Raw genomic sequence first — 15,892 nt, forward strand, 5'->3', positions numbered from 1 at the left:
CAATAAGGGCAGAGAGCAGGGAGAGCAGGGCTGTGCCAGGTGAAGGAAACTCTTTACTGCCACATCCTGGGCTCTCACTCACCCAAACCCATCTTTGCACATTTCCTGGCCTCTGGCTGTCATCTGAGCTCACCGTGCTGTCTGTGAACCTGCAGAAGGCAGAAAGGAGGAACCAGGCTTCTGACCTACAGGAGGAGGTGCTGTGTTGGGTACATAGCTGACTGTCTCTTCTGAAGATTGCCCCATGTCTCTGTGACTGCCTCCTCATGCAAACCTGGCCCACCTCATCCCTTTCTCCTCTGGCTCCAAATACAAAATGGTGACTCCACAAAGATACCCACTGGGGCTCTATAATCTCTGAGGGCTTTCCAGGGCCAAGCCAAAGTGTGCCCCTGCTAGCTATCCTCTGCAGTTCCTTTTCTCTCTTCTTGGGGCGTCCATGGAGGGGAAGGTCATCTCCTCATTCTCCTCCTGGCTAGTATTGGGCAAGCCCGTGAGCAATTATGCTCATTGCCAAAGAAAGCCTGACAAAGACGCACAGACTCCAAGGAGCCTCCCAGAGCTACGGGGCAAGTCCTCCACTCTTCAGACCCTCAGCTGACTCACTGGTGAAGCGAGGAGCTTGACAGCCAGCAACAGCCATTTCCTCAGGGGCTGTTGTGAAGATTAATTACAGGCCACAATTCAGGGAAGCAGAGAGAACAGGGCTCGACATAGTGTCATTGTCCTGAACCTGTGGGCCGCACACAGTACATGCCAACCATACTTACTAAAATCCGCCTCATGACGGCCCTGAGTGATACATACCCCTCAAGATCCTGGCTCGCGGCAGATGCCTGCTCCTACCAAGGAGCGTAAGAACTCAGGCACAGAGCACGCACACCAACGCAACCCACAGCCCAAGTGGAATCAGTAAGACCGATTCCCAGCAGGCCTTTCGGAAGAACGTACTTTCCCACAGGCCTTGGCCTTTGTGCAGCGCTTAATGTGGGCTGAGAAGAAAATGTCAGGGCTTCCCGAGTATGTATTTAACACAGGCGGAGGGAGAAAACTGTGGGTCTTCTAAGGCCCACTTAAAAAGCCTGATTTAGGAACAGACATTAAGGTTCAAAGACTGAAATCACACAGGGTATGGCTGCAGAGGGCAGAAGTAGATCCGCTGATGGGACTCAGAATGCCTCCGGCCTCAGGAGCCTGATGCCATCTGAGTCATGGTGACTCGGGCCCCGCTTTGGAAGCCTTTTTCTGTCCTTGGTCCCCTTCTTTGTTTTCAGATCTTGTATGTGCTGTCCTCCCTCCTAAGGGGATAAAAGGGCCCTGGCCGTGCAGTTAGGATTCAGAAGACCAAACGCTGCTGTCCGACCTCTGGCTTCCCGCAGGCAGTCATCCAAGGTCATCTGCTACGCACAGTCAGGGGACAGGAGGGGTACAGAGGCCCTGTCTAGCTTTGATGGTTCCAAAGTGGAAGCAGGTGCCTGAGAGAGATGAAAGTTAAGCCCTGTAAAAGTGAGGCCAAGGGCAGCCACGGGGCGTCCTGGAGCCCCGCCACCCTGGCCGATTCTGGACGTAGCCTTGTTCCCTCTATTAGAGTCTATTGAAAGTATGGTCCTCCGACTTGTATCAGTTACATTAATGAGGACCTGCTGGGAACTCTGGCCACCACATTAGGATGGATACCATCCTCTGAGACAAAAAACAGATAATCATTTATGCAAGAAGCAGCATTATTGCCTATGTATCACTGGGTCTGCAGCAGCCAGAGATGGCCTCCACCAGAGGGCGATGTAGCCCAGCCAGGCAGTGGGCAATGTTGCCCTGCCAAGTGGCCACCTCACAGACCCCTTGGTTTTTCTGTCTGTTGCCCTAGACATGGAGCAGTGCTCCAGGGGCTCCAAAGCCAAGCCTCCTACACAGGGCAAGCAATGGGCCGGTCTGGCAGTGCTGATAGGTGACTTGATTTCCAAGGTGTGGCTTTTCTGAGCAGCTTTCCCTAGCTTCACTGGGCAATATGCAGATTCTCACCTCGCCTAACTTGCTCTCAATCCTGAAGCACATAAACATCAGGAGAGCTTTCAAAATATGATGCCTGGACCTCCTCCAAGATGACAATGTAATTAGACCTGGCTAACCTGGGTATTGGGTTCCAGGACTCAGCCAGGACTGAGACCCCTGCTAAGAACTTGGTATGAAAGATACGTACCTTTTGTCAATATGCACTGCTGAATTCCAGGCAGTCTAACAGACACCTAAGGTCTAGCTGGTCCTTCTATCAATCTGTCCATCCATCCATCCATTTGTCCATCCACCTGTCTGCCCATCCATCCATCCATCCATCCATCCATCCATCCATCCATCCATCCATCCACACATGTATCCACTCACTCATACCATGTATCTTTCTTTTCTGTAGCTCTGTCCTGTACCCCCCAGATGCCAGCACCCTCAGAAGCAGGCACATCTGAGCTTTGAGAAGTAGCTCAATGGTTAAGAGCACAAACTGCTCTCTCTTTCAGAGGATCTGAGTTTGGATCCCATCATCCAAAGGGGCTCATGTTAGGGGATGGTTTTGCACACTGTATTTCAGATGCTGGCTTCTGTGCCCAGGGACCTGATTGTAGTCCAGATGTTGGCGCTGTCATGATTATTGGAGCATCTCCTGTCTCGATGATGTGTAAAGATTGTTTTCTAATAAAGTGCTGGTCAGCCAGTAGCTGGGCAGGAGAGAACAGGAGAGGACTTCCAATTCCAGGAGAGACAGGAGAGACAGACAAACAGACAGACACAGAGAGAGACAGAGAGACAGACACAGAGAGACAGAGACAGAGAGGGAAAGGGAGGAGGACCAGGAGGATTCACTATTAGGTTTCCATGAGAGAGCAGCCACAGGGATACACATGAACCAGAGCGAACCAGGGCAAGGGTCAGACGGCAAGTACTGGGCGTGTGGTTGGGAAGTAATCCAGGCCAGCATAGTAGGGTTAGGATAGCTCAGAACCTGCCCAGCTTAGTGCTTGCAGCTTATGAATAAATATAAGGTCTCTGTGCCATTTACTTGGGAACAAGGAATCATATAGAAAAAAAAAAAAAAAAACTCCCAGAATTACATTTACAGCTAACAATTCCTGTAATTCCAGCCACCAGGAGACCTGATTCCTCTGACCTCTGAGGGCACCTGCTCTTACATGCACAGTACACATATGTGCACACACTCACTGAAGAATAAGGATAAATTTTAAAGCAGGCACTTAGAAGCAATAAGGTGAGATCCCTGCCCCACCCCCACCCCCCCTCCTCTCCCTACCCCCACCCCCGAGCCACTAGTTTCCTACTGATCTTTCTGCAAAACTTTTGCGCCCCCGCCCCCCCCCCCTGCACCTGACAGGAAAATCCTTAAGCAGCTCCCCAAATGCCCAGGCTTCTGCTCACTTCCTGTTTCCTTCAGTTAACACATGCAGACGCAGGCATTCTGACAAGTCTGGGCATGAGGTTCCTGAGTACCTCTGCCTGAAGGGGGAACGTCGAGTGACTGGGTAGGTAAATACATACTAGTGGTTACCTGTAGTCATCCAGTGTGGGGCAGAACGCGTTGTACCCGCCCCCCAAGGGGTGGGGTCACCGTGGCTGCTGTTTCCTAAGCTGTCTATGCAACATGTATACATACGATTGTGTCATCATAGCCAACAGCCATCCTGGTCAGCTCCATCTTCCAATAAGGAAGTGAAACTGGGGTTCTGGGAGATTAAGTCACTTGCTGAGGTCACTGGGACACACAGCATTTACATCCAGGGCATTTTGACGGCAGAGCCTGGGCTGTGTGCCCAGGCACCTTAGCATCCTCACTGCTCTGTCCTGTCGGGAGTGAGCTGCTTGCCCTGTCTTTACCAGTGCTGTGCTTCCTGCCGCCTGTATATCCACTTGGCAAAGGCAATCCACCGGCTTCCAGACCCTTAGAGTAGGGTAAGTGGCTTTGAGCCTAGCAGGAGAGGCATTTCCTGGCCAATGGGCCAGGCCTGGCTCCTACTCAAAAGCTGGGAACAGGTCTAGAGTCAGACATGTGCCTTCCCAGGCACTCGAGCAGAGGCAGCATCCCTGACAGCTGCTTCCCACAGCAAATGAGGGCTTCCTGAGGTAGGTCCCACAGGCACCAGCCCCTGGCCATGGGTGAAGCTCTCCCAAACCGGTTGTTCCACGGCAGCACGGATTAGTGGTCCATTCTATCGCTGGGAGGGAGACAGGCTGATAAGGAACGGAGCTAGTGTGTGAACCGCAAACCTTCAACTTCTTTGTGTTCTCACCACTCCTCTCTGCCTGAAGCTGAGAAACCACTTAACCTTCCCCTCTCTTCTGCAGGGGAGGGAACCCATCCTTGCAGGTAAAGCTGTGTACGAGGCCCTGCTTGGAGAGGCAGCGGGAGCCCCCAAATTCGAGCATCAATACAATTTCTGTTCTATAGGCATTGCCGGTGGCCTCAGGGAAGTGCTGGAGACCTTGGCTTGTTATGGCACAAACAGAACACCGGGGACCCTGGGCACCTCCTCCTGGGGACAGGGAGAGGACAGAACTACCCTTCCATCCCTCTAAGCCTCTTCCTTGGCTAGTTCCAGTCCGTCTTGCCTTCTCAGGCTGTGGAAATTTGTACCTCAGCCCAAAAGAATGAGCTGCTGGCAGTCCGTAGCATTGCTACTGGACCAGCCAATCAGGAGCTAGGACTGCCTCATCCACCTCCAGGACAAAGAGCCAACGGGGGGGCCCCAGGGGCTGGACCAGAGGGGCCCAAGGGAGGGCTCTGTCTGTGAACGGTGCCCTAGGCTGCAGGCAGGAACAGACTGAGGGAGGCAGGGACAAACTGGAAGCTTATAGAGGGGGAGGGATGGAGGCAGTGAAGAGAGCCCAGTTAGGGAGCCCCTGCAGTCCATGGCTATGCTGGCACGGCTCGCAGGCAGCAGCCAGGTGCTGTGTCTTAGAGTCAGACTCCTCGACTGTGCAGTAGTCAGTGTGGTCAGCACACGGGAACACACCATCCAGGCACTGGGCATTTCTCCCCTCCCTGCCCCTTTCCTCTCCAGGCAGCAAGGACTCCTGTGGAATCACCTTAGGACTTAGATGCTGACTCCTGTCCCGAGAAAGTGTGGTTTCAGGCAGGTGTGCTGACACGCACCTTTTATCCCAGTGCTCAGGAGGCAGAGGCAGAGGACCTCTGTGAGGCCAGCCTGATCTACAGAGCTGGAGGCCAGCTGAGACTACACAGAGAGACAGTCTCAAAAAAACCAAGACAACAAAAAGATGTGCAATTATAGCTGTCACCTCTTTGCCTTGTACCCATTTCTCAGATGAGGATTTTGAGGCTTAAAACAATCAAGGGCATGATTTTGAGGTTTGAGTCCTATGCCTAAAATCTTTGTCTTTTTTTCTTCATCTCCCTGCCTAATCTAGGGCCAGACTCTAAATCTTTTCTGAATTATTTTTAAGACAGGATTTCTTATAGCCCAGGCTGGCCTCGACACTTTCTGTGTGGTTGAGAATGAACCTAAACTCCTAATCCTCCTGCTAGCACCTCCCAAGCGTCAGGTTTACAAATGTCAGCTTTATACCCTGCTGGGGATGGGGCCTTCCTCGTGCACTCGAGGCAGATGCTCAACCAACAGAACTACATCCCTCACGCGTGCATGCGTGTGATGGCGCTGGAAATGGGACCGAGTTTTACGCATACTAAGCAAACACTAGTATTGGGACACACGCACAGCCTTGTGCCCTGCTCCGACTTTCAGGCCTGGCTTTCTGCCTCTCTGAATTCTGGGCTGGCCCTCTCTACCCAGAGACAGGTTACAACCAGTCTCACCTCTACCATGACCCCGCAGTGACATCTGTGGTTCCTGCAGTTCCGGGGCCCTGGAGCAAAAGAACCCCCTAAACACAAACACATTTGCATGAAGACCCATGGGTACACCACTGCAGTCGACAGTGGCAGGAGCACCTGCCACCAACTTCCTGGGACATAAATGTCCCCACAGTCAGGTTGGTACCATTCAGTGTTTATTTATACACACATAAACAATCCTGTGGTTCAGGTAGCTTGTGCTCTCTTTTTCTTTTGGTCATATATACATACATACATACATACATACATACATATATGTATACGTGTGTAGATGTATACATACACACGTATACATATGGTTTTTTTTTAAAAAAAGGTCAACACATCACCAGTCTCCTACATGCTTTCTATACTGAGCAATATATACAGCCTATTATATATATGTGCATATATATAATATATATTTCAATAACTACATTCAAGTAATGACACACAGGATTTACAGTTTCCCTCCGATGGCAAAAGGAAGGCAAATTCACAAACAGTTCACAGAGGAAGTACTGTGAGCCCAGCCAACAGGAGCCGGACCCTCCGAGGAAGAGGGGGCAGCAGCAGGAATCACCAGTCACCCACTCTTCTTCACGGGCAGTGCGGATGCAAACCAGGGCAGATGGGCCTACTCTGCCAGGGCATTAAAAGCAGGTCTGGGAGCTCACTATTCCAGGAATTGCTCATATTTGGGGTTCACAAAGGAGAAGCCCTTGAAGGCTGTCTGGTCCATAGAGTCGATGAGGTTCTTGTCACTGAAGGAAAGTTGGGGTTTCTCATTCAGGAACTCTGGGTCAAAGTTGCTGTAGTCTGAAGGGGATTTCTGTGAGCAAAAAGCAGCAGGGGGTCAGAGTGTCTCCAATGTCTGCCTCCAAAGGCATGCCAGGTACCCAGGCTTCTGGACCCTTGTCGTGCTAGCCGGGGCAGTTGACTCAACGGGGAAAGAGGATGTCACCAGCAACCCAAGGACAGTCCCATCACAGGGGAACGCTGTTTCCCCAAGAGATGAGGAAGGCAGGCAGGGCGCACTGGGTAAGTAAGGACAGGGACATCCTCCAGAACAGGGCCAGTGAACTGCAGCCTGCGGGCCACACATCTCCTATCTGCTCTCAGTGGAGGCCTATGAGCTAAGAATAGCTTTTTTTTAGAATAGCTAAGAATTTGCTATTTTTGGTTGGTTGGTTTTAGTTTTGGTACTTCTGAAACAAGGTCTCATTACATAGCCCAGGCTGCCTACAAATTCATGACCTTCCTGCCTCAGCCTCTCAGACACTAGAACCACTGAGCACCGCACTCATAGTCCAGCTCTACAATCTGAAATGGATGGGAGAAGAAAAGACTATCCAGTGGCATATGAAAATGAAGTCAAATGCAAATGTCTGTGCCCACAAATCAAGCTTTATGACTACACAGCCACACTCATCTGCTGAACAAGGAGTGGGGCTGCACTGAGAGAGGGGCCTGCAAACTAAATATTTATTCTCAGGCTGTTTATAAGAAAAGTTCCTAATTCACTGCCCCTGAGGACTGCATAAGATGGTAACGGGTTTCCGGTGAACTCTGGGCCACACTGGGCTGGAAGGCACAAGCACTTGAGCTAGCATTTGGGCTAGCACCTGAGCTAGCATTTGGGCTAGCACCTGAGCTAGCATTTGGGCTAGCATGCTTGGTCTGGTAAACTGTTAGGAACTGGATCAGGAGGCCTGGTGTTAAGCTCCACAGTGGAACTACATGTCTCGCCCTCAGTGCTGGGGTCCATAGGCTCTAAAGCAATATTGTTTAACACAGAACTTCAGATCTGGCTTCTTTTGAGAACTGGTGGATTAGGGGAGAAAGAGCACGTCCTTCTTTCTTCCTACATCAGAGTCCCAGAGAGAATCGCTACTGCTCCATGTGCAGAAAAACAGGCTCAGAGACACCAGGCCTCACTCTATGGCCAGAGATTTGATAGGTGAGACATTGGAATCTGGTTTTTGTTCTTGTTTTTGCTCTTTCAAGATGGTTTCAGGCAACTGAGTCTGGCCCTGAACCCCGGCTCTTCCTGTCTCTCCCTCCCAAGGCCTGGGCTCACAGCTATGTCCTACCATGCCTGGTTCTGGTCTTTGACTTTGACTTTTACTTGGGGAGGACACCGACCTGTCACTGAGCTACACCACAGCCCCTGGGCTCACTTCCTGTCAGGCCAGCTCTTAGGGCTGAGAGCGCACTGCCCTGCTCACATACCTGCCCTGCCCCCAGGGGCAGAGGCCGCTCATCCCCACACACACCTAGCGTGTGGAGGAAGAAACCTCTTAGAGCAGGAGCCATGCGCTGCTCTTGAAGCTGGGCCAGCTTGTCCCCTGGTCAGGGAGCCCTGCCTGTGAGACCCACAGGGGGAAGCACAAATGCGGGGCATGCGACAGAGACGGCCCAGTGGGAACAGTATGTACCAACAGAGGACAGAAAGCAAGCAAGTGGGAGAAAAGGCAGCCAGAGGGGGAGCTATGACCACAAAGGGGACGCTGTGCCCTAACTTAGTTTTAAAAGCCAGGATGCTGCTGTGACGCCTGGTCTTGACGTTGAGACCGGCCTGTCTCCACTGAGCATCTGGTCACAGAGCTCTGATGCTACAGCCAGCAGGTTCCTGCTTCCCAGTGACATCATCTCCCGATCTCAACCAGTCCCGTGGCTGCTGAGGATGAGGCCCTGATACAAACAGCTCGCTACCTGGATGCTCTCTACCTGACAGCTGAGCCCTACTCCCATATATCAGTCCTTTCGAAGCATCCTCACAGACCACTCTGGTCCCTGTAATCCTGGTTCCTATTGCTCTTCTCTCCCGGAAGCAACCCATACTGTGTGCCCTGTGACATCTCCCATATTGCTGCCCTCCATCACAGAGTGTCACCAGTGTGACGGCATCTTGCTGGGGTCATCAGGAATTAGGACTTCTCACCCTGCTAAAGCCAAGCACAGTGCTCTGCACCCAACAAGGACTCGGTACGTCTATTTGTGATTGAGGAACAAACAGATGGAGGATGGAAGTGAAGCCCTAACTCTAGTGGCCAAAATACAGCTCTGGGGACACAGGGTACTGAAGAATTTAATTATGAAAAATGGCCAATAGCAGGCATGGTGGTGAGTGCCTGTAGGAGGAACAAGTCCAAGAGTTCTGAGTCAGACTGAGCACCCACAGTAAGGTCCTGTCTCTTGGTCTGTCTGTCTGTCTCAGACGAGACCTGGCTATGCAGCCCTGGCTGACCCAGACTTACAATACCCTTACCTCAGCATCAGGGCCCTCGCTGCCCCCTCTACTGGGATTACAGGTGCCTGCCACTCTTTGTTGTTGGTTTGAAACAGGGTCCCACTATGTAGCCCTGGCCAACCGAGGACTCACTGTGAAGACTAGGCTGACCTCGAACTTGTAACCACGCTCCAGCTTCTGCCTCCCAAGTGCTAGGCCTGGTGTGCTCCATCACGCCTGCCTGTCTCTGTCTCTCCTGCTTCTATTTGGTGACCACGCCTAGAGGTCGGTTAAGATCTCTCCACTGAGCTACACTCCCCAGGTCAAGATCCTGAATCTGCCATTCCCAATGTGTACCAAATGCCTGCTGGGCAGAGGATGAGCATGTAGAGAAGAGACGGTGGTACAGCATGCCGGGAGAGAGCCAGAAGCAGGCTTGCTGGAAGGAGAGTGGGGAGTGTGGGGATGGTGTAGGGCAGGGGGCAGAGCAAGGGAAGGGCCAGACCTGAAGCAGGGGTGGGGTGACATACCACTTTGGGCTTAAAGGGCGGCTCCACCTTCCGCTTCTCCAGCAGGTTCCAGTTGATAGTCTTGAAAAAGGGGTGAAGCCTGATGTTTCCTGTTACTCCCAGCCTCTTGGCAGGGTCCCTCTCGAAGAGCTGCAATCCACAGGGGCCGTGCTCAGACTCAAGGCCATGGGAAACTGGAGCTCAGCGAGCTGCTAGCAGCCCCATGGCTCTAAGACTGGGCAGGCTCAGCCCAAGGAACTCAGGCTGAGGGTTAAGCTGTATGTTTTAGTGATACTATCTGCCTAGGTGCTGGGTGTTAGGGGTTTCTGTGTGCTTCTAGCAACTCTGAGGCAGTGCAAAGATAAGGAGAGGGGTTAAGTGACCCGCCCACAGTCACCACTAGTTCCAGACAGAGCCAGAACTCGCCCACAGGTCTATCTGTCTCCAGACCCTGACCACACCCTGCTGATTCCAGGCAAGGGATTCAAAAGGACTATCTGGGAATAAGGACAGAACAAGGCTTGGGATATGCCAGGCATGGAGCCTCAGGGAGCTCCTACTCTAGCTCCTCCCGAAAGCCCAAAGGCATGTATCAGCCAGGCCTTGCCTTCTCCATGATGTCCTTGGACTCCTTGGTGATCCAGCGCGGGTAGTGTGGTGTGTCCACCCGGATGGACTCAAAGAGCTCGTCCTCATCGTCACCATGGAAGGGGGACTGGCCAATGAGCATCTCATAGAGGAGGACCCCAAAAGACCACCAATCCACGGAAAATGAGTACTTCAGGCCCTGCAGGATCTGGGGCAACAGTGGTCAGAATAGGGTACCAGCCTTCTTCAGGAGCCCCTCTGGCTCTACCCTACCGAGGCCAAATGCACAGCTGAGTGAGAGACATCTTCTTACCTCAGGGGCGATGTAGTCAGGAGTGCCGCAGAATGTGCTGGCCCGGTTCTCCCCAAATATATTCTCTTTGCACATCCCGAAGTCAGCAATCTTGATGTGGCCATCCTTGTCCAGCATTACATTGTCTAGCTTGAGGTCCCTGAAGAGATCACAGGACAGAATATCCCTGGGCACAAGTCCTGACCCAGCGTTGGTGCCATGCTGGGTTTTAGCCCCGAAAGTCCATAACTTCTCCTCAGAGCACAAGAGAACATGGAGGAGAAAGGCAATCTCGGGAGCTAAACAGGTTCCTCTGGCAGCCACCCACTATGCCAAAAGTGACACGAAGTACCCTCCTCCCTGAAGCCCCGAGTGCAGTTCAGAGCAACAACTATCCCTTGTGATCTTGTGACTGGCAGATATAAACCACGCCCTTCTACCCAACTCAGGCTTGTCTGACTCAACCAGGGCATTAGTCATTTGAATAGATAACTTACAGGCGTGGGAACAAATAACAAATGTGCAAACGGTACGAGGTTCATCTCTACTAATCTCAACCACCAGCCAGCCTTTAGCAATTCTAGGCACAGACAAGCAAATTGGAATATGTATCTCATATACACTTTTTTTTTTTTTTTGAGACAGGATCTCTACATAGCCTTGGCTATTCTGGAGCTCACTATGTAGACCAGGCTAGCCTCTAACTCAAGAGATCTGCCTGCCTCTCCCTTCCAGAGTGCTGGGATTAAAGGCATGGGCTACCACATTCCACTCTCGCCAACCTTTAAATGCATACCTGTGCACGTGTGTCTGTGTGTGGGTTAAGTGCACACGAGTGCACCTCAGAAACCTGGAACAGAGTCTCAGTACGCAGCCTTGGATGCCCTATGTAGCTCAGGCTGACCTCGAGCTCAGAGCCCTGCCTGTCTCTGCATCCCGAGTCCTGGGATTACAGAGGTGTAAAGCCACAACTTGGCTCGGTAGGTTGTTTTTCCTGATGAATAGTTTAGTATCAGCCCACATCAAGATACGCAGAGGACAGCCTCAGCCCTTCCGGTGAGCGTACGGCAGCCTGCCACAGGGTGGAACCTAATGTCCTGGATGCAGACTTAGGGAACCGTTGCTATTGGTGAGATCTTAGATTGGGGCCTTTGGAATGAGAGGGCTAAGCATCAAGTAGGGAGACAATGAACCTGCCTGCGCTGCCCCTTTTCCTACAGCACTGAGCAAGGGGAATGAGTTTCCAGCCCAGGAGCTGCACTAGCCTCAGCTGAAGGGGCAGAAAAATTCCCGCACCAAGTCAGAGGGTTAGGCAAGCACTCAGCCAAAGACGTACTCTCAGCAGTGTTGGGCCAGTGGTCAGGTCAGGCACCACCCTTCCCAGAAGTCCCCACAGCCCTGGTACTAACAATACCTGTAAATGATGCCTTTGCTATGTAGAAACTGCAGTCCGCAGATGATCTCAGCTGCATAAAACCTGAGTAAGAGATGGTATTCCAGGACTTTGCCCACCAGTCCCATCATCCCATGGATCCATTCACACATACACATATGTGATGGGTGGGAAATGCTAAACCAACACCATGGACCCAAGCACACCTCAGGGGCACACAAATGCTTGACAGCATTACTACTGTGGTCTAGGGCCCTGCCCACTACAGGGTCCAGTGTCACTCAGGGCACTGTCCACTCTGCTGTTCTGACTGAGGCTGGACAGAGGACAGGACCTAGAGGACCCACACGATGTCCCCTGTCTCCACAGTGATAGCTCTATCCTGACTCATGGGAGGGGGAGGGCAGGGTGTGGCTATGGGGAGGGGAGAGAAAGAATGAAGGACAGTGTGCCAGTACACTAAGCCAAAGTCCCTCTCCTCACATACGTAGCCCTGTAGAGTTCGAAGCGGCCTTTGTCCTGAATGTGGAACATCAGATCGCCCCCATTGAGGAACTCCATCACAAAGAAGAGGTGGTCCTGGAGTGGGGTGGGGAGTAAAGGGACAGAGGTGAAGGGACAAGTAGGAGATACCCATGTAGAAGATATGGAACCAGCCCCAGACAGAGGCAGAGAGCACAGGACTTGGGTTAAGGGTGACAATTTGGGAGGTGTGACTGGAACAGACACAGCCCCACTGCAGGGAGGATGGCAGAGTTAAGGCATGGGTGGTGACAGATAGGAACCTTGGTCTGGAAGGTACAGATGAGATGGGTGAGGAAGGGATTCTCCCAGGCGAGCGCCAGCACCCGCTTCTCCACCATGGTGCACTCCACGTCATCGTCGATCAACACCACGTCCTTCTTCAGGTACTTGATTGCAAAGTACCTGTCCTTGCCCTTCAGTTCTGCAAGCAGTACCTACCGACGGGCAGGATTCTGAGCAAAGACCCTGGAGGTTACCAGTACCCGGCCTCTGGGACTTAACAGGAAACCCCTGAGCCCTGGTCCTCGGGCCTCCCTCACCTTGCCAAAGCTGCCTTTGCCAAGTACTTTCTGGAAGGTGAAGTTCTCAAGGCGGCACCGGTTGCTCCCCTCCCAGATCTTGCCATAGGTCCCATTTTTGTCTGTCAAGAGAGAGAGGGAGAGACTAAGGTCTAGTCTACATGACTCCCTTTCCAGGGGCAGGAGTGGACTAGGCAAGGGGCCTCGGAGAGGAGAAAAGGCTGCTTGCCGAGAGTGGTGCCTCTTTCCAGGACTTACTAGACAGAGAGAACTTACTGGAGTCCCGAGAGTGGGCTGGGGAAGGAAGGGCCTTGGAGAGGAAGAAGCTCGGTACCTTATCCCAGGTCTCACTACTGTTCTTTTCCTTTGCCCTGTCAGGGAATGGTAGCTTTAAAGGGATTCACCTGGGATGTCATTCCCAGAGACGGCTGTCTTCTTCTCGAATCCCTGGTATATTCCGACAGTCTCTGGTGTCTCTGGCTTCCGGGAAACTTTCTAGGGAAAGGGCATCGGAATGAAAAGTCACTGTCAGAAGTCTCAGGCCAGGAAGAGGACCCCAACCACAATATCCCCTCAATGTCAATGGTGTCAGAGAGACAGGGCCCGGGCCTCCCGGTTCTCATTCCCCCCTTCCACAGATTATAGGCAGACATTAGTAAACTGAACCATGCCTTCCTAAGCATTTCATAAACTGTCTAATCTCATTTTTAAGAAATTTTTACATGTGTTTGTGTATATGTGAATGGATATGTGTGTGCACACACACGTGCCACATGACACTCATGGCGACCAGAGGACCTACTTGTAGGATTTGTTTCTCTCCTATTCTGTGTGTTCTATGGAGGGAACTTCGGCTGTTAGGCTGTTTGGAAAAATGCCTTTACCCACTGAAACATCTTGCCGGCCACTAACTTCATATCTGGCTCTAGATTTTCACTCTAAAGTTTTGTGTTACCCCTTAAATGCCTGCCACGTGTAAATGCACACACACTACCACACACCACACACTGTACATTCACACAGTGCCACAATATGCATATCATATATATTATGTACATACATTTCACATGCTACATACCACCACCCACACATACCACACACTGAATACACACAACACTCATACTATGTAAACATGTCATACACACTTATGTACACACAGCATACAAATGCACACAGTACACTATATACCACACACACCTAGCTACTATACTCTGGGAACACACACTACATACCAAATAAATACTACATGCACACATACATGCACACATCTGTCACATACACAATACCTATACCACACATATACACCTACATGCCCTACATGGCACACACATAACATAGACCCGGTCCTTGTTCACAATGTCCCAACATTCAACTCTGCAGCCCCTGCCTCTCCTCAGTTAACAGCTTCCTGAATGAGGAAATCTCCAAAGATAACAAGGCCACCTCTCTCTGCCACCTAAATTCATCAACAATCTTCCCGAAGCCTCACCCACCTTAGGCTCCCCAGGTATATTGCCAGCCCTGATACTCTCTGCTCCCACTGCCCTGTGTCCAGGTCCCTCAAGCCCTGCCTACCTGGGTCACTTGGTTCAAGGCCTCAGCCAAGAGCTTTTGGTTGATACCACACAGGTTGGCCACCTTCTCCCGGCATTTGTGGTGCACATTCATGCCACAGTCTGCAAGAATCAGAGGAGGGCCCAGCAGTGTCAGGTCTCAGATATGGATGGGGGGTAGGAGGGGGGGTAGGAGGGAGGGGACCTTTTTGGACTGTTGAGCTTCTGGGGATGAGGGCATTTGAAACCACCATGATATGTCATGGTACAAACAAAGAAAAGGAGACTAATGGGTACAGCCACTCACACCCATAATCCCAGCAACGGGAGGTGGAGGCAGGAGGACTGCTCTAAACTCAAGGCCAGCCTTGGCTACTGTGTGAGAACCTGCCAAAGAGAGAGAGAAAGGGGAGGGAGGGAGGGAGGAGGGAGGGAGGGAGAGAGAGAGAGAGAGAGAGAGAGAGAGAGAGAGAGAGCGCTAACCTCTAACATCTGAGACAAGTGAGGAGGCAGCTTTCCTCAGAGCTTTGAGATTCTCCTGAAGGGAAGCTTGGGATAAGGGGAGGGGGCAGGGGAGGGAGAGGAGGCGGGGAGGGGGAGAGGGAGGAAGGCAGACAGGGCCTGCTAGTGCAGCAAGCCCTGGTTAAGCACTTCCAGTCACCTGCTCCTCAGTGATGTGAGCTGTGCCCTGGGGATGTAACTTGGAGACATATGAAGGGGAGACAAATAAGAGTCCTTTGGTTTTAGGGCCGGCATGAGAAGAATCAGGCATGATGGTGGGTACGGGGCTTAGGAGGTGGAGGACCTGTGTAGCACACACCTTCACACTTTAATCCCTGTTTCACCAGTCCCCAGAGCAAACTGCCACAGTGGTCACAGAAGGTGGGGCTCATGTAGTTATAAACCTTGAATCGGTGAGGCATGTCAATGTTGAAGCGTTCTTTCTGGAACTGGAGGGAAGGGTATCACAGGTCAGGGGTCACATGCCAGCTCTCCAAAACTGTGGGTTGTCAGGTGCATAACGGGGTTCCACCAAGGGCTGGGAAACCCAAAGGCCCAAGGAGCCCAGAAAAGATGCAAGGAAAGTGAAAGAAAGGGAGGAAAGAGGGTGAGCCCCATAGAGTCTAGGGTACCCATGGCCCTCCCATCTAACAGTCCCCAGACCCCCGCGCCCTGGGCCCAGCTCACGATGGTGTCCCGGCTATTGGTAGCAGTGCCAGTGCAGCGGCCGATAATCTTGTCGATGCATTTCTTATGGATGGCAGCGTTGCATTCTTGAAGGGGCACAGGCCCAGGCGGGGTGGGGGAGGCACCAAGAGAGGCAGAGTCTGAGCTGGCACTACTGGCCAACTACAGCCCTCTGCACAAAGCCAGCCTTCTCACTGGCCGCCCACACCCTCACCCTACACAGGCCTCAGCCCCGGG

At 52.1% G+C, this 15,892-nt stretch overlaps 1 protein-coding gene across 1 annotated transcript in view; it reads right to left on the reverse strand.

Annotated features, from left to right (window-relative positions):
* Window positions 1-6,011: 6,011 nt before the first annotated feature.
* Window positions 6,012-15,892, reverse strand: part of Prkcd (protein kinase C delta) — a 29,621-nt gene continuing 19,740 nt past the window's right edge. Inside the window, exons 7-18 of the mRNA XM_032918768.1 lie at window positions 15,656-15,741; window positions 15,288-15,417; window positions 14,490-14,590; window positions 13,319-13,409; window positions 12,936-13,036; window positions 12,657-12,830; window positions 12,359-12,450; window positions 11,893-11,955; window positions 10,500-10,638; window positions 10,206-10,394; window positions 9,620-9,748; window positions 6,012-6,689 (exon numbers count right to left, since the gene is read on the reverse strand). Coding sequence (XP_032774659.1) covers window positions 6,534-6,689; window positions 9,620-9,748; window positions 10,206-10,394; window positions 10,500-10,638; window positions 11,893-11,955; window positions 12,359-12,450; window positions 12,657-12,830; window positions 12,936-13,036; window positions 13,319-13,409; window positions 14,490-14,590; window positions 15,288-15,417; window positions 15,656-15,741 — 1,451 coding nt within the window. The 3' untranslated portion in view covers window positions 6,012-6,533. The remainder of the gene's footprint in view (window positions 6,690-9,619; window positions 9,749-10,205; window positions 10,395-10,499; window positions 10,639-11,892; window positions 11,956-12,358; window positions 12,451-12,656; window positions 12,831-12,935; window positions 13,037-13,318; window positions 13,410-14,489; window positions 14,591-15,287; window positions 15,418-15,655; window positions 15,742-15,892) is intronic.

This window comes from Rattus rattus, chromosome 13 (assembly GCF_011064425.1).
Source record: "Rattus rattus isolate New Zealand chromosome 13, Rrattus_CSIRO_v1, whole genome shotgun sequence".
Taxonomy (NCBI): domain Eukaryota; kingdom Metazoa; phylum Chordata; class Mammalia; order Rodentia; family Muridae; genus Rattus; species Rattus rattus.